A 21,797-nucleotide genomic window follows, 5' to 3' on the forward strand; every position below is an offset into this window, starting at 1 on the left:
ACATGTTAGGCTGCATGATGAATGAATTGGTGTCCAAAGTAGTGCTACGTTATATAAATAGTGATGGCGATGGCGTTATCGATAACGGAAAGTGGGCTGTTGGCAAAGGCGGGGAAAAAAAGGGAAAATCGGTCCCAATTGTTCGACCATCTTTCTTACCTCTCCGACCACAAGCCTGAGACTACTGAGTCCTATCTTCCTTACTGCTGGCCCTCAATGCATATTCTGGTGAGTGTCTTTGTTCTACAACCCTTCCGTCTGTTCTTCAATCGCATACTCTACCCCCGCTTGTCGCATTTGCATTTGCTTAGAGTGAGGTGCTCCCTTAGGTTGTGAACGACGACGGCCCTCCGTCAAATCAGTCGTCTCCTTATGTTCATTCTTTCGTCGTTGCGCTACAGTCGGCAGGCCATGTGGTATCCGTAGTTCTCCCACATCAGCAACGATCATGGATCGGCAAAGCCCACTTAATCGGCGCCTCCGTAAAGCCTACCTACTTCCGTCCTGGAACCCTGCATAAGGATGATGGAACGACACACGAACTGCCTCGAGGCAGTGATCCTGCTGACGATGACAAGGATGGCGATGAATGGATCCTCGTCGATTCTACCCCGGCCAGCTGTGTGCAAATTGGGTTATACCACTATTTTGAGGATCGTGGCCCTATTGATCTGGTGGTGTCTGGTCCGAATTACGGCCGCAATTCAACGGCCCTATTTGCCTTGTCTAGTGGGACAATTGGTGGTGCTATGGAGGCAGCTGTCTGTGGAAAGCGCTCGGTTGCACTGTCGTACGCTTTCAGTTCAAGGGACCACGACCCCGTTGTCATTGCCGAGGCGTCACGTCATTCGGTTCGCTTGATCGAGTATCTTGCAAAGAACTGGGCGGACGGTGTAGACCTTTACAGCGTCAATGTGCCATTAGAACCCGGTGTGAGCCAGAGCAAGGTGCTTTATACTGACATGCTTGATAACCGATGGACATCTGGTAGCTGTTTCCGAGCTGTCGATGCCTCGGTGCCGAATGCGAATCCCGAGCTGCAGGAGCACAATGTGCGGCACCAGGATCCGACAGTAGGCGAAGAATTATCTACGAATACGAATGGAACTACCCCGAGAAGATCTCGGATTCAACACAAACATTTCCAGTGGGCACCGAACTTCTCAGATGTCTACAGGAGTGTGGAGGAAAGCGCACCGGGCAATGATGGTTGGGTCGTCAAAGAAGGAATGACAAGGTATATCAATTCCTCTATCTCACCCGAGTATACTGTCATGATGGTCGCTAACTCGTGCCAGTGTTACGCCTCTAAGAGCTAACTTCATGCATCAACCCGGTATTCAAGGAGAGATCAAGCTGTGAGTGGACTTTCTCGGCGAGTGAAGCAAGATTAGATATGACTGCCTAGAACATAATGTTGCGGGAACTTTAAACTTCTAAACTTTTGACATACTTCTGGCTTTTCTTCCCTTCCCCGGCATTGTCTTATCACTTGTTACCTGTGGTTCTTTTGGAAGACCGGCATTCTGATAGATCAATATCATGTAGACCGGATAATGATGAGCCTACGTTATACTCCATTGTGGACAGTGACGTTCCATATGTTCAAGATTTGATGGAACAGGCCCTGCAGCGTCGCCTTGGCAAGGATCGCTATAAGACGATATCTTCACTGTCAGACCTTCCGTCTCGCTCGGCGCCTCTTTTCCAGTACCGTGAATACGAGCGACTCGACTTCGAACATGTCATGCTACATTCATCTACATCCTTGGCGAACGCTACATTATCCGCAAGGCGTTGATTCGCAAACATTACCTTTCTAACACAATCTCCAACTGGGTGACGAAACACCCAGACAGCGTCCTAGGAAAGCATTTCAAACCTGGATTCGATTTCGAGCTAGACTACGCAGAGTTCCTCGACGACGCGTTGCTGGAAGCCTACGAACTACGGGACAGTTTGCAAAAGAATGAGGAAAGGCCTGATCATGAAAAGGAGTGGTGGATCCTGAAACCCGGAATGAGTGATCGGGGACAAGGAATTCGACTCTTCAGCAGCGAAGACCAACTACGCGAAATATTTGAGGAATGGGAAGTCGATGAATCTGATATAGAAAGTGGATCGGAGCGAGCTGAAGAGGAGGATGACGAGGGTGAGAATGGAACAGGAGTGGTCACCTCCCAATTACGCCATTTCATTGCGCAACCATATATCGATCCCCCCTCCTTCTCCCCTCGTCATCTAACCGCAAGTTCCACATCCGCACTTATGTCCTTGCAGTGGGTTCTTTGAAAGTGTATGTCTTCAAGGAAATGTTGGCTCTATTTGCTGCAAAGCCATACTGTCCACCTTCGGAGGATGAAGACGAAGTCACTGATCTGGCGAGGCATCTTACGAATACCTGCTTCCAGGAAGGTGGAAGCGCCAACGAAGGAACCGTCCGGCGGTTTTGGCAATTAGATCCCCACGTCCCTGGACTCAGCCCCGATTGGAAGGAGAAGGTGTTTGACCAAATCTGCGCTGTGAGTGGTGAAGCTTTTGAGGCTGCTGCCCGTGGAATGATGGTTCATTTCCAGACACTCCCAAATGCATTCGAGCTTTTCGGTGTGGACTTTTTGGTCGATGGAGATGGCACCGCCTGGTTACTGGAGATGAACGCCTATCCGGACTTTGCCCAGACGGGTGAAGAACTCAAGGAGGAAGTAGTTGGCCGTCTCTTTGAGGAGACTGTTGAGGTTGCCGTGAAGCCGTTCTTCGGTGGCGAGGCCCCAGTGGATGGAACTGACCACTTGAGGCTGGTTGCCAACCTTGATTTGGGCCGGAGGTCCTAGTCTTGGTTGCTTCTCCAGTTAAGGCTAGACATCAATCTCCTTGTCGCTCTTGGATTAGAAAACTCTCGCGGGCAGGCGTTGACAGAGTGTAAAAATGGGAAGGAATGAAAAAATATAGAAGGAGAGTGTATGTTACTATACCCAGATATATCTCCCATATAGGACCCGGTCGAACCCCGGTTGCTCAATGTAAAAGACAATGCAGTTCCTCGGAATACTAGGAGACATTAATTGCTCAAGGGCACCGAGGCAGTATGAAATGAGGAGAGGCAGGGAGTGTGGGTTGAAAACAGCGTCGCTGCCATCAGTATCTGGGGAACATGTTCAATGTAACCAGTAAGCACAGCATCATTCGAAACCTATTCTAGATCCATAGGCCTGCAGGGCATCCCTTGTTTCGAAAACATATTACTTGTTTGTTAGTACTGCAGCATGCAAGGATGCGTTTCATTGCTGCAGGGTTTAGGGCAAAACTCATTGGCATTACAGCGAGGATATACTACTAATATAAATTTACATTGTGTCTGATATATGTTTGATTCTAGGTGAACGGTCATGGCGCACGGCAGTAGATATGATTGACAAGACCTCCTTCTGTACAGTAGAAATTCGAGCTGTAGAAAGAAGCATAGGTTATCACCCAAACCGCTGTTTTGCCAGAGCCTTAAGCCACCCAATGGTTTCATCCTCCTTCTGGCGATATTGCTGCAATCTTTCCTCCCGCTCAGCAGCGCGTGCGCGGAGTATTTCTTCCCTCCGAATTTCCCGCTCGTTCTTCTTCCGCTGCTCTGTCGCCTTAGCCCTCTTGAGGGCGTCCAGATCATTGTCCGCGGAACCCATCAGTTCATCTTCCGGGGCCCCATCAGGAGAAGCACCCCGCCGAGACTCAGCAAAGGCTCGATTCGCAGCAGCAGCCTCCTGGCGTTTCTCCATCTTCCGCTCATGAGTCCCCGGTTCAGCCCGCGGCGCAACCTCATCTTCCATCTGTCGTAACTCAGACCGATGCGAGCGTACCTCAGCACGGTGCTGTTTCCATGAGTCTTCCCGCGCCGCCATAGCATCTTCAATAGCCGATTCTATGCAATCTCCAGATTAGCAAAAGTAAAACAACCAAAACCAAGTACCGAAATCCACTCATACCTTTCCGCAACTCCAGATCCTGCATCGTAGGAATAGTCGGCCCAGACGATTGTCCCGCGCGACCACCGTCATATCTACCCAACTGGTCATATTTCGGCAGAACAGGGCCGTAATCATCCTCGTCCTCGTCGGGATTATCCTCCTCCCCCTGGTCTGCCCTTTCATCCTCGCCCCGGCCGTAATCCGGGGACCGGCGGTGCCGCCCGGAAGCAGACGCAATGGGCTCGTCCTGGGCGCTCCGGCGCGCTTTCTCAAGGGTACTCGGATCGTACCACCCTTCCGCGAGTTCTCCACGGTTCCTGATATGTCAGTTTTCCAGACTATGTACTAGTGCATCGGGAATTATGTACGGGGGGAGAGGGAAAGGCGCCCTTTACCATTTGTTGATGAAGCTCTTCCATCGTCCTTTGACTTCGTCTTCGCTGAGATCTTCTAGGAGGATCCCCTTCTGGATGTCCAGGTACATGGCGAACATGGGCTCGTAGGTCGAGAGGTCGCGCTTGGAGAGCTCCCGTGCTTGGAAGGGGAGGACGATTGGTTTCGCCGATGGTTCGGGGCGGCGTTCGCGACGGTCATGGTTGTGGCTTCTGTGGTGGTGTCGATGACTGCGATCACGGTCGCGGTGGTGATGGCGTCTGTGTTTGTCTGGGGAGCGGGAGCGAGAGTCGCTTCCCCGGTGGGGGCGCGGATGTCGGTGCGAGGAGTGTTCGCGGGTGGACATTCTGTTGGGTGGGTTATTCGGTGTCTTGGAGATGATGTATAATGGGATGAATTTATCGGCCGCTGACGTCGCGGGAGTTGAGAAATGCCAAGCTTTGCGGGTGGTTGCCGTTTTGGGGTAAATTGAAGGAGCTTATCTTTTGGTTACATTCCAATGTTCCTCGGCTGGCTTATACTCAATTGTCGCAATTATGTTCCTGAGGTGGAACCTATATTGGATGCTATAGGGACTTGCGAGGTAGCGACTGACAGAACACCCAATACATATTCAATCCCGTGTAATGCTACAACTATGCACGACCTCTCGAATTCTTGATCACGTAACCGGGAATAAGAACGTCCAATCCAACAACCAAATCATTATCTCCATAGTGAATACAATCACAAGAATGAAAAGAAAACCCAGCAGAAAAGTAAAGATGAAGAAATCTACATGAAGAGCGTGAAAGAAGCGGCGAAGGCTTTAGCTGGCCGGAGCAGCTTGCTCGTCGGCAGGCTTGGTAGAGTTATCCGCAGTAGAAGAAGTGGGAGTGGATGGGGACGCATTCTTCGAGCGGTTGGCAGCGGCCATTTGCCAGGCAGGGATGGAAGCGGATCGGCTGAACTGGGACAGAGGGCTACTGCTCGCTGCAGGAGTGGTCTGGTTCGACGGTGTTGAGGCTGTAGACGACGGCTGTGTAGCTTGTTCGGTCGACGTCGCTGTGGTACCGTTGGTGGCTGGAGAAGCAGGGGACTCTTCCGTAGGACGAGGGGCGCCCGACATAGTAGGCAGGGCACTAGATTTTGCAGTGTTGGGGGAGGTAGCAGCTCCGCTGCCTCCGAGCCTGTTGCCCAACAACACCTTCAAACTCTTCAATTCGGTTCCCAGCTCCTTCAAGCGGTTCTCATTTCCTTCCCGAGCACCTTCCAGGGCCTTAGGGATAGCATCTTTCAACGACTTGACCTCATCGCTGATGCGACGGGTTTCATCGTCTCTCCGACGTGAAGCGTTCTTCAAATCAGCCACAAGGTTCTCGACCTCCCGCAGGGCAGTGTCTAGGCGCTCCGTGCGCGACTCTTCAGCTGACTTCAGCGCTGCAGTATCTGTAGAGAGTTGTTCAATCAAAGCAAAGGCACGAGAAAATTGTTCATCAATGTTCTCCTTGTCCTGTTCTAGTTGGGGTGGAGTGGGCGGTGCGATAAGGGGTGTGATATAGCGCTGGCAATCGTATTAGACCTATGCTTCAATGGTATGAGATAAATCAGGCTCACTACGTTACTAACCTTAGCGACAAAGTAGAGCCCATATCCTACGCCTCCTACTGTTGTGGCCATAATGAACCAATCGCGCCAATCCCTCTTTGGGGGCCTGCCACGTAATAGATTAGCTTGCACACTCATTTATCGCTCTGGGGAGAGATGTGAACGTACTCCGGAGGCGGAGGCTGCCATTGGCCATATGGAGGGTAGCCATATCCATATCCTTGGACAGGTGGCGGCGGACCTCGGTAGGCAGGTGGTTGTGAAGACGGCTGGTACCCTGACGATGCAGTTACAGCAGTAGCTCCAGCCGGGCCTTCACCTACTCGGGCGAGAGCGATGTCAATCTCCTCTTGCGTAAGGTTCTTAGACTGAAGAAATGCGACTTTCTTCTCGACCGGCGACGATGCTACTGAAGGATCTTGAAGGACTGCTGGGCAGTTAGCAATGAAACCGAAGGCGACTGGAGTCGACAGTCGACGTGGAACACGCACAGGTAATCTAGAAATGAGGAGACCGGTCAACTCCGACTTCGCAAACAGCATATCTCAGATGAATATAGCGCAGACTTACTGCAGAGGAGATGAGCTCCTCGCGAGCCATTTTGGCAATTACTCCAGTAGGTTAACTGGCACGAAAGGAGGATGCGACAGAAACTCAGGAAGGGCACGTTCACGAGGATGAGAGAGAGGAGTTGGAGAAGACGTGGAAGGCGGGAAAGGAAAAGAGAAGCTTATCGGCACCGAAGGATAAATGGACCTCGGAAGTTCCGTCGCTGATCCAGTCATTTACCGCGTGTGGCGGAGGTTCCCCAGAATCTCGTGATCGGGGTCCAGTGACCGGAGATAACTCGGCATTCGCGAAAGCGTTGTTCCTTCGCGATACACCGCCTACTCTGTACGGATGAAGTGGGATATCTTGTTTACATCCTTTCGTTTTGTTTTGTAACCACCGCAACTGCCCTTTGTCTTGGTGCCCAATTCTCTGGGAGGCATTGTTTCTGAGCCCTTTTGTACAGACCTGCGCTGGAATTTTGTTTGGTGTCATTTGTCAATCTTGTGTTCATTTTTTCCTGTTGCCAAAGCCGCAGTCGCGGCTTCCTTGCCATCATGTCACAAGATACGGGCTTGTTTAGCATCAAGCGTCCCCGAGAGGTAATCCTTGCACCACCCCGCTAGTTTTCTATTAGGATCATGGAATAAACGCTGACCTACTTCAATATAGTCTCTGGCGCACTTCTCGGCTCTCCCTCAACCGTCGTCCGCCCTGAAGCGCACCAGCTCTATCGGCGCATTTGGGAACCCGTCTACTGCCCAGCACACACGCATGTCGCTGTTGAACTCCGCCAGTCGCCCCCAACAGCCAAACTTCCAGCGTTCATCTTCCGGAGGAGCTTTCGGGGCTGATGCAGGCCTCTCCTCGGTGAGGCGTTCTGTCTCAAGCAATATCTTCCACGGGGCCAGCGCCGGCCGCCAAAGCTATGCACCCGGCTCCTTTGGTTCCAATCCTTCATCCCAGAATTTGCAGCGGAGGAGCAGTGTCTTCTCAAGGCCATCCGCTGGTGTAGGAGGCACTATGGCCCATCAGTCATTCTTCACACAGGTCCCGAACGCGGCTGGTGTCCCACGGGACCCTCGACCCCTGAGGGACCGATCCTTTCAAGCTCGGATTGGACAGGAGCTTCTAGAGTATCTAACACACAACAACTTCGAGCTAGAGATGAAGCATACTTTGGGTCAAAATACCTTGAGGTCGCCGACCCAGAAAGATTTCAACTACATTTTCCAGTGGCTGTACCACCGCATTGATCCGGGTTACCGCTTCCAGAAAAGCATGGATTCAGAAGTACCACCTATCTTGAAGCAACTGCGCTATCCTTATGAAAAGGGTATCACAAAGTCCCAGATAGCAGCTGTCGGGGGTCAGAACTGGCCTACGTTCCTTGGTATGCTGCATTGGTTGATGCAACTGGCCCAGATGATGGATAGGTTCATTCTGGGCGAATATGATGAAGCTTGTGCAGAAGCTGGTGTAGATGTTTCAGGGGATCGCATCATCTTCCGATTCTTGACTGGGGCTTATCATGACTGGTTACAGGGCGGCGAGGAAGAGGATGATGAGACAGCCGGACAGAGGCTAGTTCCCCACATCGAAATGATGGCTCAGGAGTTCGAAAGGGGCAATGAGAAATATGTGCAAGAAGTGCAAGCATTGGAAGCGGAGAATCGTGCACTACGCGATCAGATCGAAGAGATGGAGAAGAGCGCCCCCGATATGGCCAAGCTCGACAAGCATTTCAGGATTCTCGAGGATGACAAGAGGAAATTTGAGGACTACAACCAGAATGTCCAGGGGAAAATTGAAAAGTACGAAAATCGTATTAAGTTCCTGGAGGATGAGCTTCAGAAGACCGAGGCAGACCTGCAGGCGGCCGAAGACGAGCGGACAGGGCTCCAATCCAGTGTCGACCGACAAGGTATCACTATTCAGGATATTGATCGCATGAATACGGAGCGCGATCGTCTCCAAAAGACCCTTGATGATACCATGGGTCGACTGGAAGAGACGCATGCCCGAGTGATGGAGAAGGAAAAAGAGGCCAGCGAAAAGCTGGAGGCCCTCGAGGAAGTTGTCAAAGCCTACAACACACTAGGCTATCAAACTAGCCTGATCCCTTCCTCTGCGGTCAATGCGAAGGGCCAGGACTATGAGCTCAGCCTGAATGTCAACGAAAGTAATTTCTCCGCGTCGCAGATTGGCTCCGCACCTAGCAGAATATCCCCGGAGGGCGATCGACTCCTAGCAGAGCCGTTCACGGGCTATCACCCGGCACATTTACTGAGTTTGGACTTGCGGGGGTCGGTTCGTAGCAGTCTACAGACTCTGCGTAAGGAGATTAATGAGCGACGAAAGCGCGCAGCCGATGATGATTTGGATCGGCGCAATCTTTTGGACAATATTAAGGAGGCCATGGATGAGAAGCGAAGCGAAGTGGAAGCTCTGGAACATAGACGACGCGCTGCGGAAGAAGAATTTGAGCGGACTAAAGAAATCACGACTACGCAGAAGCTTGCCTCCGATGCCCAAATCGAAAAGATGGAGAAAGAGCTAGCCAAGATGCGGGCTACTATGAGTGAGAGCGTTCAACTTATGGAGCAACGTGAAATGAACACGAATATTGAGTACGAGCAACTGACGCTCCGGGCGAATGCGCTACGGGAGGAACTCCACACCAACGTGGAAAGCATGTTGAATGACGTGATTCGATTCAAAGTCCATGTTCAAAAGGGCCTTGAAGACTACGAAGCTTCGTCGTTGATGAAGTCGAGCAGGAACTTGGAGGCGACATGGTCCCGGCGGATGATATTCCTCCGGAGGAAGAGTTGTGAAATCGATTCGAACAAGACTCTCCGTGCCAGAAGTGACAATGATCGCTGAAGTTTTGACTATTTTTCTCCCATCGCTTGGGATACAGCGCGCGACCGGCTTTTATACTGAGTTAGTACAACGCAGCGACATTCGTCACCTTTAGTTGGCGGAGTATAAACTTTTGGGTATGCATGATTTGGTAGTCATCCTTGATGTGGCGCTACTGGCAGTTTGGGTGTGTGGTGTTTTGATCATCTGTTACTTTTTGTTATTTTATTTTATTTTATTTTTCTTGATTCGTTTCCTTATGAGGTTTGGGATGTGTGGGTTGTGATGTTAATTGATACCTTTTCTTTTTGGTTGTTGTCCATGTTCATACTGTCACGATTTAGAGTGCAATGTATATAAGTTACCAATGTGCACACTCAGTATATTCCATATCTTTACTTAACTCGAGCATTTGAGCGACACTGTATCTATCAATGACCATCCACCTTGTGCCATGTTGATGATTCGAGCAGTCTCGATCCTGCCGAAGATCCCTAGTTTCAGGCTGAGATTTTGCCTAAAGAAAGACATGACTCGATCTCGACCTTCATTCGGGAATTCAACCGCCGGCTCGTCAATCCTGCTCAACTTGCGACATTGATCCGGTGCGCCAAGTGAGCACTGTGGTACCGATGGTCGTTATAACTTATGATTGGAGTACCGATGATAGGGTTGAGTGATCGTCGGCGTGAGCTCGTCTTGGTTCGTTTCAGCCGACGCAACATGAACCCACTCCGCACTCCAAATCAACGTCTCTTCCCTCCACCACACGGTAATTGATCGGCAGGAGGTGTGCAACAAAACACGAGGACAGTGATAATTTCCATTGCCTAAGCTACTGCAAGGGAGTCACTCAGTTCATCATTCTCTGGCGACATTACGAGTCCTTGTTCCCACCCGCCCACCGCCAGCCGACTCTCTGGCAGCATGATCCCATTGATGGATGAAATTATGTCAAGGGAACTGATGATCTTCAATCGGCTGTACATTCCTTAATGTCATACTGTCTTAGCGTCACCTTCGCGAAGCGATTGGACCCTCCGATGCACATTACAGGGCTTTATTTCCCTCCACTTAGAATGGTTGCTTCGAGAGGCGCCAGAGAGATGCGCTCGGATCGTATGCCATCCGCACGGCAGTACCCTGGAGCTAGCGCAACGTCTCTCCCGTGTCTTATGCTTCGGCGTCTGGATAGGCCAACAGTAAGCTGTTCCATGTCCCCTTAGTCTAGGATCTCTCGGTCTTGCCGAGTTGGTCAGGGCCTTGAAGGGTCTGCTCTCGAATCCACCGAGCCCTAATACAATATGGACCCTTCGCAGCCGTAATCCAAAACGAGAGTATGGTCCTGTTGATCAGGTCCATCCTGCTCGTAAGAGAAAAGTGGTTCTTGGCCCTTCTATAGATATATAAGCTCATAGATCGCAACTTGATGGCCGTTCCTTCTCAAACATTCTTTCTTTTCTCGACCAGTGCTGTGCACGGATTTTCCATATTGTACACTTTCATTCCATTCATTGATCCTACCAATAAATACTATACCACTCCTTTACATACTAAACTCCATACCATCATGAAGGCCTTCACTCTCTTGGGAGCTGCTGCTCTTTTCTTTTCCCCGGCTCTTGCTCAGGCAGACCTTCCCCATGTTACTATCCTTCCTTTTCCTTTGGTGAGTAGCCATACCGTCAGGTTGCGAAATTCCGGCTAAACAACCGTTCTAGCCCTCTGGTACGCCTTCCGGAACGCCTTCCAGCACTCCTTCGGTCACTCCTACTCCCTGGCCCAGCGGAGTTCCGCGTCCCACCGGCGTTCGACCTACGGGTTCGTGGCCAACTCCTTCTTCGAGCGGAGTTCCACCTCCTTCTAGCTCTCCGGTCTTTGCTTTCCAGCGCAGACACGCCCGTCAGGTCCGTCCAATCTTCGTCTAGACGGTCCCGTAAAGTTTGGATCATTCCTGGGAGAGTGAGCTTGGTTGGTCGATGGATGGATAGATTGCTGGATCAGTCATTCGTTCGGGTGTGACAGTGTCACCATGTTTGATAGCAGCTCAATGCCATATCGGCTTATCTTGGAGACAATGTTCCTCTCACTTGTGGCGCCATCTGAGTAACGTAGATCTTTATATATACTATACAAATAGTAGGATGTAATATTGGTAAAGTTCAATACGACGACAATACAGCCAAATGTCGCAGAGCTAGACATGTGACAGCAGTAAACTAGTAAACATCCCTGCGCTGATTGGCTGGATGGTGCTGAGTCAGCGCTATCGGGGAAGCTTTTTCTGCGATCGAGATTCAACAAATCCTCGCCAAGGTGAAAACGATCGTTCCGGACAGCCTACCATAACAACTGGGATTATTCGGCGGTATTCGTTCGCTTTCAGATAATTTCTCAGGGCGATGCGGTATCAGTTGAATGGCTAGACATGCGCTACAGAACGTCCGTCCGCCGGTCACATCGAAATTTGGATTCCCTCCGCCCGCAGGTCTTGTCCGATAGATCCTCCGTCGTGTCATGAAAAGGTCCCTGTGTCCAGCTCGTCTGCTGTGTCTGGACTGCAGGTCTCGCTTGCTCCATACTGCATCAGTCTCTCCGTATCGCCTGCTTAGCTACTCCCAGCGTAAAGAGCTCCCAAGTTGGAGACCTTACCCGGGAGGGCGGCAATGGGGTCGCCAGTTCTCCGTGGGCTCCAGCCCTTCTATCAACCGTCAATTATTGCATGATCGACTTCAATGGAAAAATGAACTCCCAGTACGCGAGTCGCAGAAAAACCCGGAAGCGTGGGCTTTATTGCTGGAACAATACCTGCTAGGAGATACCGGAGGTGGCAGTAGCTCTCTCGAACCGAACGCTGCATCGGTAACGACCTCAGCGTCCATCAGCCGGGCAATCGACTTGCGTGAGCTACTGTACAATGCAAGAGAGTATGGGGATCTAGATCTTTTAGCTCATCTGGGGTACCGGTTGAACAACTGGCCCGCTGTTTATGCATTACTGAATCAGTTGCTCGACGCCGCAGATGTACTGAACGATGTCTCCCCCTCTCTTAAGCACCTGTCCAATAACAGCTGGGGTTACAAGTCCAGTGTATCACTTGATCAATTGACCCATCAGATAGACTCGGCTCCGCGGCTCATGCCAGATCCAACAACACAGGTTTCTGAGTTGACAAGCCTAGAGACGTTAACTGAGAGAGCATTTGCGGACGAACATTCCCGACGGTTCATGGCACAAGTATGGCAGAGCTTGGGTTCAATTGTGCTTGATGCTGCTGATGCCTCGCCAAATGAGTCGAAGATAGCGATGTCTTATGTGTTTCGGATACTTGCGCGTCTGCACCACTCCGGTGCAGTATCTGATAGGGTATATAAATATGTCCCTCCAGATAGCCATCAGGTCGCCTTTCGACCGCCCACGATGCATCTACTCTCAACACATATCATGAACGTTCTGTCGGATGCAGCCTGGCTTGTACACGAAGCAGAAGTGGCGGCCAAGGCAGCTGCTGCGGGCGAAGACTCACCTTTCCTTCCCTTCAAAATGGGCATTCGAGAGCTTGGGCCTGAGATTTGGATAGAGTTGATTCTCTGGTGCTGTGTGGAACACGGACATATCACAGAGGGTATATGGCTCATTGATAAGATGAAGACACGGAAAGGGGATCTGGCTTGGAAATTCCAAAGCTGGAGACCCCTACTTCAACATCCAGAGTCGGTATGGAGCACCAAGGTTGACTCAGAAGTATCCTGGCGCCACCCGGCCCAAGTCGACAGTCCTTCGCTTCTTCGAAAGCGCAGTAGCCCCTCCCCCTTCAATGGACTCGGGGCACGAACCATCAGTCTTGAGGTGGCCTTTTCCTTACTGGATAATCTTCCAAACTGGGGCTATCGAGGACTTGGCTTCCGGGGTATATCGTCGGCTGCGCTTCTGCGTCATATCTCATCGCTCAAGTTCGCAATAGCCCCGAAGGCGACCGATGATACCCCTTTAGCTACGACTAAGGGATCTAACTGGTTCATTCTTCGTGTTCTTGAATCAGGATGCGTCGATCCTGAGGCAGATCCCCAAGCATTCGACGAGCTCCTCAGAGCCATTCCTCATATTGTTCCGCCCTGGGACTCCAATGACCTATACTTGCCTGATGAGGAGGACTTGGAGCAACTTGAGCCGTCCCAGATATATGATGAGACGACAGCCTTAGCTAAAATCGTCGAACACAACATCCGATTCCACTCCCGGCGACGCCTGTGTGGAGATGCTATGGATTCATTTGCTTGGTTGCAGACTGCAGTTGACAAAAGCAAGATGCAACGAATAGGCGAATTCTTCTCCTCACGCGCGGACCCGTCCGATGACGAGCACCTTTCGACTTTCGATACTGCCAATCTGGCCTCTTTGAAGCCATTTGAGTCGTCAATGCCACAAATTTCACCTATTACGCTGGCCGAACTTCTGGACCTGGTGACTGTGTCTCGAGCATTCACATTCGGCGACTGGTTACTCTTCTCGAACGACATTGACGGGCCCCCGATTCCTCATAGCGCATACGGGAACCAAGCTTTGGCACCATCAATTATTCGTTACGCTGCCGCTACCAAGAATAGCACGCTCTGCGATTCAGTTGTCCAGTCTCTTTCACAGCCCCTCTCGGCGAATACCCTACGAGCCCTGTTGAACTACCGAATCGCAATGTGCCAATGGGACCTGGTACCTGTGATGCTAGAATATCTCCGCGACTACCGCCTGAAATCCTGGGGCCACAGCAATGTAACCGCATTGGCCGCCGAAATCATCAGACTAGACCATGCCGTCACCACAGAAATCGACACGACAAAAGCGGAAGACAATATTCAGAGCCTAGCACAAGCAAAGAGCATCCTGCTGCGAATTCTCAACGGTGATTTCAACGAACTACACCCACGAGACAACTTCCAGGAGCGCTCCCTCCACGGCCTGCAACGCCTCTTCCTTTCCATCCCTGGCGCCCTTCACGACGTCGCCGCCGCCTCCAATCTCCGCTCCCAAAAGCTCGCCCGAAGCTCAACCCCCAACATACCCTCAACAGCCTTCCACCCCATCCTCTCCGCCGTAGTTGACGCCCAAGGCAGCACCGCCGGCAAACGACTCTGGGACACCTGGTGCGTCGACGTGCAGTCCCCATTCGTCCGCCGTCTCCATAAAGGCGGCATCCCCCGTCTCTACCTGAACACCGAACGGGACATGAAAAAGGGTAACCCTCACTTCGACGAGGCATACTTCAAACAGCTCCAGACGAAACTGGTCGTGCCCAACATATCCACCGTCCGCATCATCGCCCGAGCCGCAGTGAAAGAGTACAACGAATTCGAAGCTGAACACTCGCACACCGTTCCCGATGAATCACCTCCATCTCCTCAAGCAGATGCATATCCCAGAACTAGCCATCCTCAGCATAACCCCGCCCGACCTGTCCTCGAGTTCTGCATGAAGAGATTCGAGGCTCTCGGTCTTCGGCGAGCGGATAGGAACCGCGAGGTCGGAGGCTTCGTATACAGAAGACGTAAAGAGTTGAAAAGAATGAAAAAACAGCGACTGGGGCGTGAAGATACCACAGTGCAACAAGAGAGCGCTCATATTTAGCGTGATATGGTGTTTCGATAGACTTCCTTGCATACATGTATTATACTTATTGCTCTAACTATTTTGGAAATTCTTAGTACTGTCTTGTGTGTATGATAGAGATGTTAGATACCAGGTTTAATAATAGTACATAGCACAGAGTTAAGATGCTTGTGTTTTATATGAAATTTGACTCTTTAACGAAAGTAATTCATCTTGAAATGAGAATTTGATTTCGAACTTCGTTAGACAGACGTAAACGTTCCCGAGAAAATCCAATTAAACAACATAATATCACGAGCCAGCCACCCATCATCTATTCGAAGCTCCGTATGACAAACTCCCGGTCTCCCTTACGATAACTCCTTGCACACTGATGACATGCCGTGAAACCCCAGCCCGTGCCAAAAGACCGCACTGAAACAAATTGATATGAAACATTTATCAAGAACTTTGTGAAAGAAGAAAAACATATAAAACACAGGTAAGCAAGCCCTAAACAACGGAGGTAGTAGTAGTGGTAGTGGGCAAAATTATTTTGTACAGAGAATTGAAGGATTTTGCAAACATCTTAGTTTTGCTCCCATGGCTCTTCCTCATTGGGAATGGGGAAGAAGGAGCGAATAAACTCCCCACTGATGGGGTCATAAGGGAAGAAGGCATCGGTTCCGGGGGCAGAAAGTGCAAGGGTTAACGAGGCCGGATCAATCGCTGGGACTCCAGAGTACGTTGGGACTCCAGAGTACGTTGGGACTCCAGAGTACGCTTGCTGGCTCTGGTCATAATGGTACTGAGTCTGAGGCGGCTGTTGATTTGGGCCGCCGACTGTATCGTAGAAAACAGGCATAGGCGACGCTGTCTGGCTGACAGGTACATCCATACCTGCACTGCCACCAGCATTCGGGGCCATATGTACGTGTGAGGTTGGGTCATAGTTTAAGACTGGCAGATCACTCAAGTCATAATCCATGCCGATGGCGATTCGTCGAAGGTTACTGTCACACAGCTCCCATGCACGCCGTGCCGGGAGGCTACATTCGGACATGGCAAAGAGCCAGCGTATGGCCTTTTTTGACGCTTCAAAGATACCTCGCTCTTCAGCTGGCATATGAATGCAACCAAACGACAACTCGAGCAGGAGAACTGTAGCCGTCTGCATAAGATAGTGCAGAACGCACCACCAAGGGCAAACATGGTAGAGTTGGACAGCATTAGGTTCGTCTGGAATCAAGTCCAGCATCTGCCGTGCAGAATTTAGAGTTATCTCTGCCATATCATGGCTGAAAGAGGGTTTCTGCTGAGGGCTAGTATGCCGAGCATCGCGGCGACACAGGCACGGACGTCCCAAGGTGATTCGAGCACTGTAGTAGTGAAACGCCAAGAAAAGCTTTCCGCGAAGCATATCCACACCTTGGTCATCTCGCCGGGTGAAGTCCAATGCCTCCGGAAGGTTGGCGTACCATATGTCAATTCGGGATCGAAGCTCCCCAATTCGGTTCTCAATGTGCCTCCAGGGTACTACGGCACAGTCCAGCGAATACACTCGGTTAACGATTTCCTGAGCGACAACTGCCAGGTCCACATAATAAAGGAATATAAGTGTTTTACTGATGGGCTGGCTCTTCAGCCAGGAAGCGTCACGCAATTTGTCTGTATGTCGGGTCTCTTTACCTCCCGGGGGATTTGAGGGCATGTGGCGAACAAGGGTACTTGCCAAAGCCGATTCTACCAGCTCCTGGCGAAGGTCTTGGTCGTTGAGAAGCTTAGCTGCAACTGGCTCTTGAAGCTGGTCTTCCTCGAACGGTAGAGGCAAAGGCGTCGTACATATCCCATCTGTAATGCAAGAAACTCTGCCCGTCATGATCCCGAGCATATGTTCAAAAGTATAGGCACACCACCAGACCCTATATCGCGCCTCCTTTGAGATTCCAGGCGTGCTTTCGCTAGTGTTCTTCATATTCAACCCGAGTGAGATTGCGGAACGAACAACCAACGCGGTGATCTTCCAAGCTCTAATCAAACCATCAGAAGAACGTTCAAGTCAAGCCCCACACCAACCGCACGGCAAAAGGGGCCAAAAAAAAAAAAAGAAAGAAAACAACGAGAAAAGAAGCCTACCGGTTAATTTGGTTTGATGCCATAAGATAGAAAGCAACCAAGGCCTCGACCTGTACTTGCTGCAGGTCGGGATGGCTAAACAGAGCATCACCATTCATGCTAAGGATCCGGGCCCGAGTTAAATAGACTAAATGATCATTGTCATCGCCACGCCACGGTGCCTGCGTTAGATGAGCATGTTTGGCGGAGATGGCGAATATCAAGTTAAGGATGGCCAGCCATTTATCGCCAGGCCGAGCAGCACTGTCAAAAAAGGTTCTGTATTGGGCACGAAATAGTGTACGGCTGATGATAGGATAAAACGGGTGCACCGTTTCCAAGTAGTCTTCAAATAACTTGTCCGCCAAAGGACGAGGAGGAATCCAATACACTTGCACAGGGCCGGGAACCGAGACATCTAGATCGTCCAAATGATAATTCATCGAATGGAGGGCAAATTCCCCTTTCGGCTCAGCTTCGTAGGGCCCTGGTTCCTTCCGGATACGCTGTTCTGTCTCCATCCGTAATCTCTGCATCCAGGTGACCTCCGAGTTTTTCCCCATGTAGCCAGTAGCTCGAGAATTCGGGGTTCGATTTACATCCTCGTCCACACGGTCGATGGCATCTAGGGATCCAATAGACGACGAGGAGCTCATTTCTTCAAGGTAGTTGTCTTTATCCTGCGGCGTGGCTGAGCTAGACTGCGAGCCGGTAGAAGCCCGCTCGCCACCCGAGCCAGAATACTATGCGAGTGTTAGGGTCGGATGCAGAAGGACAACGATATAAAACATGGGAAAGCGTACCGACCTTATCCAGAGTGATTCGAATTTGTTCTGCAGTCCTACCATCGACAATGTTTCCAATGTCTCTCAATAGCTTCTCATACGCTTCGGCCTTTGTCGAGAGACTGTCCAATTGCCTAATATCGAAGTCAGCCGTCAATGACCAAGGACAAGAAAACATGGGTAGTCAACATACCCTTTGGTTCGTTCCCTCCATGATGCTGGGTACTTACAAGCCACCCTCAATTCTTTGCACTGTCTGCAAACTGGCGTGTCGCCGCTGCACTTAGTTTTCCGCCCCCGGCAGGATTCGCAGGCAAGAGGCACACGTCGACTGTAAGCGGAAACGACACCCGTTCTCTGCCGCGGTATGGCCACTTTCGCATTGGCAGTTTGCTTCTTGCCGGACAAACTGCTTCGGTGAGGTATATTTGACAGTTGTGAGGTACGCGAGGCTGGAGGCTTCGAGGCGATCATAACTGTATTTTGAGTACCGGAAGAGTTCAGGGGAACCATTGCAGCCCGCGAGTTGCCGTCACCTGACTGGGGGTGAATAGAAGGCGCGTCCATGTTGGGAGTTTTGAGATTTGGTGGAGGATGTCGCCACAAAGCGGCCGGGATCGATGGATCAAGGCCACCAGGACAGAAAGCGGTCCAATGTGCCTGGATAACAATATTATGGTTCGCGCGACCGGTAAGGTCTTCTCGTGCTTTCGGTTTGCCGGACAATGGTTTCGAATTCAATGCTTAAATCGACCATACGACGAGCGTTCGGACCAGTAGATGACCATGGCGCATAAAACTTAAAAGACGATTGGGAGGTCGAGGATGATTGTCGAGTAGGAGCCGATGTTCTCTGTCCGCACTACTCGGCACTTCCACCAGCTTTACCAGGTACTAGAGAAAGGAAATATCATGGTGACGGGGACTCTCAAGGAACGGGACAAGGACGGAAGATGGAGGGATTGATAGATGCGAGCGGCGGGGCGGAGGAAGTACTGGGCCCAAGGGGTATCTTCCAATCACCCGGCAGTTTATCCATACGATGAGCTCCAGCCCCATCGATGACGACATTCACCACGTAGGTGGCTCTTCCATAGATTTCCTTTGCGCAAGCCCTATCCTCAGTCATATATGGATACGACTAAGTAACTTACTCTAGATACTACGAGTCGTACTGTCGGATCGCAAGGTGCAAAGAATACTATCGTCAAATAAAGTATAATGGTGAGCCACAAAGCGCTAAATGTACATCAAGGCATCAGGCATAAAACTTCCGGCTTCCCTTCCTTTTCTTTTTCCTTTTTTTGTGACCCTTAAGACATTTCCCCGGCCGTTGACAGCATCATCGGCCTCTTCTTTTGTTTCCCATCGCGCCAACTAGTAATAATGGCAATCAACCCCCGCAATAGAACGACGAAACACGTACACCCAAACCAGTCAGGGGATATTAAAGTAACAAGAGACAAAGAGACATGCAAGCGAGAAAAGAGAAAGCAAAACACAGCAACAATATATATATATATACAGGTTAAAAAAGGGCACTCGAGCCAAGAGAGGTGAAGCGAAATCCAGGACAAGTATTATCGGAGGAAACTGTACAAGATTAGGGTAAAAGGAAGTCAGGTAAGGCGGAGCGATAGGTGGTAGAGCCAAGGCGTAATAGCAGCGAGGCGAGAGTGGAGATGACAGAAATCCTGAACCAGGCGTGAAAGTCTAGAGAAAAAACAAATCCAGGTCTATCGATTGCGGTATGCGCGTAAATTACATCGCATCCTCTGCTCAGATCTCTCCGAACATCTCATCGAGCTCGTGGACATCGACACTCTCGGGATTTTGCAGCTCTCTCCAGGAATCGAAGACCATCTCCACATCTGTGTCTACCAGGGTCCTAGGGGCCAGAGACATCTTACTGTCCTGTTCAACCAGATCCGACATCTTCATATCGAGATCCGGAACCCCGCTGTTGAGCATGTCAATGGACCGCTTCATTGCCGAGACAGGTTCGATGATGAGGTCTTCGGGGAGACTGATCTGCGGTGCGCTTGCCACACTATCGGGGTTCGCCTCGACATCCAGACCGTCGTCCGAAGCCACACTCGTACCAGACGAGAGTGACGAGGCCACGGACGTGAGGGATGGGGAGGGGGAAGTGCCAAACAGAGCAACCGCGGCTGCCTCATCGAGGTCTTGCTGTTGTTGCAACTGCTCCTGGAGGGAAGGCTGTTCCATCAAGCCTCCATGGGAGAAGTAGTCACCATCCGGGCTATCGGACATGCGGTCCCCATGAATTGACGATAGAGGACTATCTTCGACAGGAGTTCCAGCGATGCTCATGGCCCCATCATTCAGTTCGCTAAGCCCTTCCGAAAGGGCCGAGAAGGGACCTTTGGCCTTTTCGAGCTGGCTTGCTTTTTGCTCCGAGGCCCGCTCGCGAACGGCACTGGCAGTTTGAGTGAATTCCTTCTCGTCACCCTCCAGCGGAGGAGAAGCGGCCCGGTTCGAGTGCATGAGGCGCGCATGCTGATGGTCAAAATCAGTCGCACATTGTCTCGCCACGCTATCATCACGAGTGTCCAGATCAATATTCTCTTCCTCGAAGTCCGGGGGGGACAGATCCACCTCGGGGCTTGGGCTGAGGCGCGATCGTTCCCGTGCCAACGCGTCTTCCTCGTCCAGGTCAGCGCTAGACACGCTAGGAGTGATGTTCTTCCCCATCACACCCGGGATGATGATATCATCTGAGTTCTCAGGAAGAGGTTGACGAGGTTGCGTCGTCAAGTAATAGTACACTTTGCGAGGGTGGACTGGAATGAGCTCCTTCGCCAGAGGACACGGCGCGAGCGCCGTCCACGGGCGCTTCATATATGTACTCAATCGGGAAGAAAGGAGTGCGGCGGGATTTGCGGAACTGTAGCACATTGAACGATTAGTATGCACATCAGAGAGCACTATAGGGGAGGGAGTCACTCAAAACGTACTTTGCGACATTCTCATTGAGCGCAACGAGGACGGCTGCGAGCTCTTTGACCAGATGCGGACGATTGCCTGTCTTCTCCAATTGCTCGATCACGCCGACCACGATATCATCGTTGATACCCTCCGTGTCGATCTTGGGCGCGACACTCCCATCAATAGGCGATGGGGGTGGCGTTTGTTCAAACGCCCCGCGCCGACCAGTCGAACGTACAGGCAACTGTTCCTTCGCGGTCGATATCGACACCGAGGTTGGCTCTGGAGATAGCGAAGACGAGTCGTGCGACCTCTTTACTTTCTTGGAGGGAGGCAGTTGCTCGTCGGTCGCGTGTGGCGATTTCGAGGCCGACGGGGATCGGCGGGAGGCACTCGGGAGATGAATCCCTAGCGACGGAAGCGACAGTGACTTTCGACGTGTATTATAAGGCATGGTTTGTGAAGGAGTGAACTTTTGGTAGGAAATTGTAGGATACACTCGGGACGATAGGAGTTCTAGATAAGACAAACAATAATAATAATAATAGCAGAGAAGTACAACCCAACTAAGCACACAAAACGACAAAGAAATATAATGATAACACAACTAGGATACTAATAATAATAGTAGTAAAATAAGAATAAGAATAGATAGTAACACAAAGGGGGGGGATGAGGGGGAAGGAAGAGAGTGTGTAAATGTGAGTGTGAGATGAGAAGGAGAAGTACAGGGAAGTATGGCGATGGGGGGGGCGAAGAGGAAGTGGAAAGGGAGATGATGGATGGCGGTGATAATGATGCTGTGAGAATAATACCTCCCGACCGGGTGTACGGGAAGAATAGGATAATCACAGCGCAGTTCGTTGGCCAGAGTTAGGGACCTGATGGAGCAAGAGACATGCGCAGACCCAGAAAAATGATCAAAAATAATAGTAATAGTAATGAGAATTAGATTCCACAGCTTTGAAGGAATCGCTGTTTGGCTGTGGATAGTTTTCTCGATCTTCACTTTTTTTTT

General features: G+C 50.8%; 7 protein-coding genes across 7 annotated transcripts; 3 read left to right on the top strand and 4 right to left on the bottom strand.

Annotated features, from left to right (window-relative positions):
- Nucleotides 1–216: 216 nt before the first annotated feature.
- ANOM_007686 (putative acid phosphatase) lies at nt 217–2,831 on the top strand (the record flags this gene model as incomplete). The annotated part of the gene is made up of 6 exons (XM_015552942.1): nt 217–228; nt 330–1,264; nt 1,299–1,358; nt 1,549–1,744; nt 1,795–2,152; nt 2,281–2,831. 6 exons carry the CDS (start codon nt 217–219, stop codon nt 2,829–2,831), a joined length of 2,112 nt encoding a protein of 703 aa, XP_015404868.1.
- A 636-nt stretch (nt 2,832–3,467) lies between these two features.
- ANOM_007687 (uncharacterized protein) lies at nt 3,468–4,692 on the bottom strand (the record flags this gene model as incomplete). The annotated part of the gene is made up of 3 exons (XM_015552943.1): nt 3,468–3,907; nt 3,972–4,270; nt 4,349–4,692. The coding sequence occupies 3 exons, from the start codon at nt 4,690–4,692 to the stop codon at nt 3,468–3,470; spliced, it is 1,083 nt and encodes a 360-aa protein (XP_015404869.1).
- Nucleotides 4,693–5,102: 410 nt separating this feature from the next.
- Nucleotides 5,103–6,533, bottom strand: pex14 (putative peroxisomal membrane anchor protein (Pex14); the record flags this gene model as incomplete). Its single annotated transcript, XM_015552944.1, has 5 exons — nt 5,103–5,889; nt 5,955–6,039; nt 6,102–6,360; nt 6,425–6,431; nt 6,504–6,533. 5 exons carry the CDS (start codon nt 6,531–6,533, stop codon nt 5,155–5,157), a joined length of 1,116 nt encoding a protein of 371 aa, XP_015404860.1. The 3' UTR covers nt 5,103–5,154.
- Nucleotides 6,534–7,039: 506 nt separating this feature from the next.
- On the top strand, nt 7,040–9,368 carry ANOM_007689 (kinetochore-associated Ndc80 complex subunit NDC80; the record flags this gene model as incomplete). Its single annotated transcript, XM_015552945.1, has 2 exons — nt 7,040–7,084; nt 7,155–9,368. The coding sequence occupies 2 exons, from the start codon at nt 7,040–7,042 to the stop codon at nt 9,366–9,368; spliced, it is 2,259 nt and encodes a 752-aa protein (XP_015404861.1).
- A 1,549-nt stretch (nt 9,369–10,917) lies between these two features.
- On the top strand, nt 10,918–14,969 carry ANOM_007690 (uncharacterized protein; the record flags this gene model as incomplete). The annotated part of the gene is made up of 3 exons (XM_015552946.1): nt 10,918–11,016; nt 11,069–11,168; nt 11,887–14,969. The coding sequence occupies 3 exons, from the start codon at nt 10,918–10,920 to the stop codon at nt 14,967–14,969; spliced, it is 3,282 nt and encodes a 1,093-aa protein (XP_015404857.1).
- A 550-nt stretch (nt 14,970–15,519) lies between these two features.
- Nucleotides 15,520–18,397, bottom strand: ANOM_007691 (Zn(II)2Cys6 transcription factor; the record flags this gene model as incomplete). The annotated part of the gene is made up of 4 exons (XM_015552947.1): nt 15,520–16,960; nt 17,067–17,788; nt 17,853–17,964; nt 18,024–18,397. The coding sequence occupies 4 exons, from the start codon at nt 18,395–18,397 to the stop codon at nt 15,520–15,522; spliced, it is 2,649 nt and encodes an 882-aa protein (XP_015404856.1).
- A 1,212-nt stretch (nt 18,398–19,609) lies between these two features.
- Nucleotides 19,610–21,233, bottom strand: ANOM_007692 (uncharacterized protein; the record flags this gene model as incomplete). The annotated part of the gene is made up of 2 exons (XM_015552948.1): nt 19,610–20,738; nt 20,809–21,233. 2 exons carry the CDS (start codon nt 21,231–21,233, stop codon nt 19,610–19,612), a joined length of 1,554 nt encoding a protein of 517 aa, XP_015404855.1.
- Nucleotides 21,234–21,797: the final 564 nt, after the last annotated feature.

The sequence above is a fragment of the Aspergillus nomiae genome, assembly GCF_001204775.2.
Source record: "Aspergillus nomiae NRRL 13137 chromosome Unknown contig00237, whole genome shotgun sequence".
NCBI classification, from domain to species: domain Eukaryota; kingdom Fungi; phylum Ascomycota; class Eurotiomycetes; order Eurotiales; family Aspergillaceae; genus Aspergillus; species Aspergillus nomiae.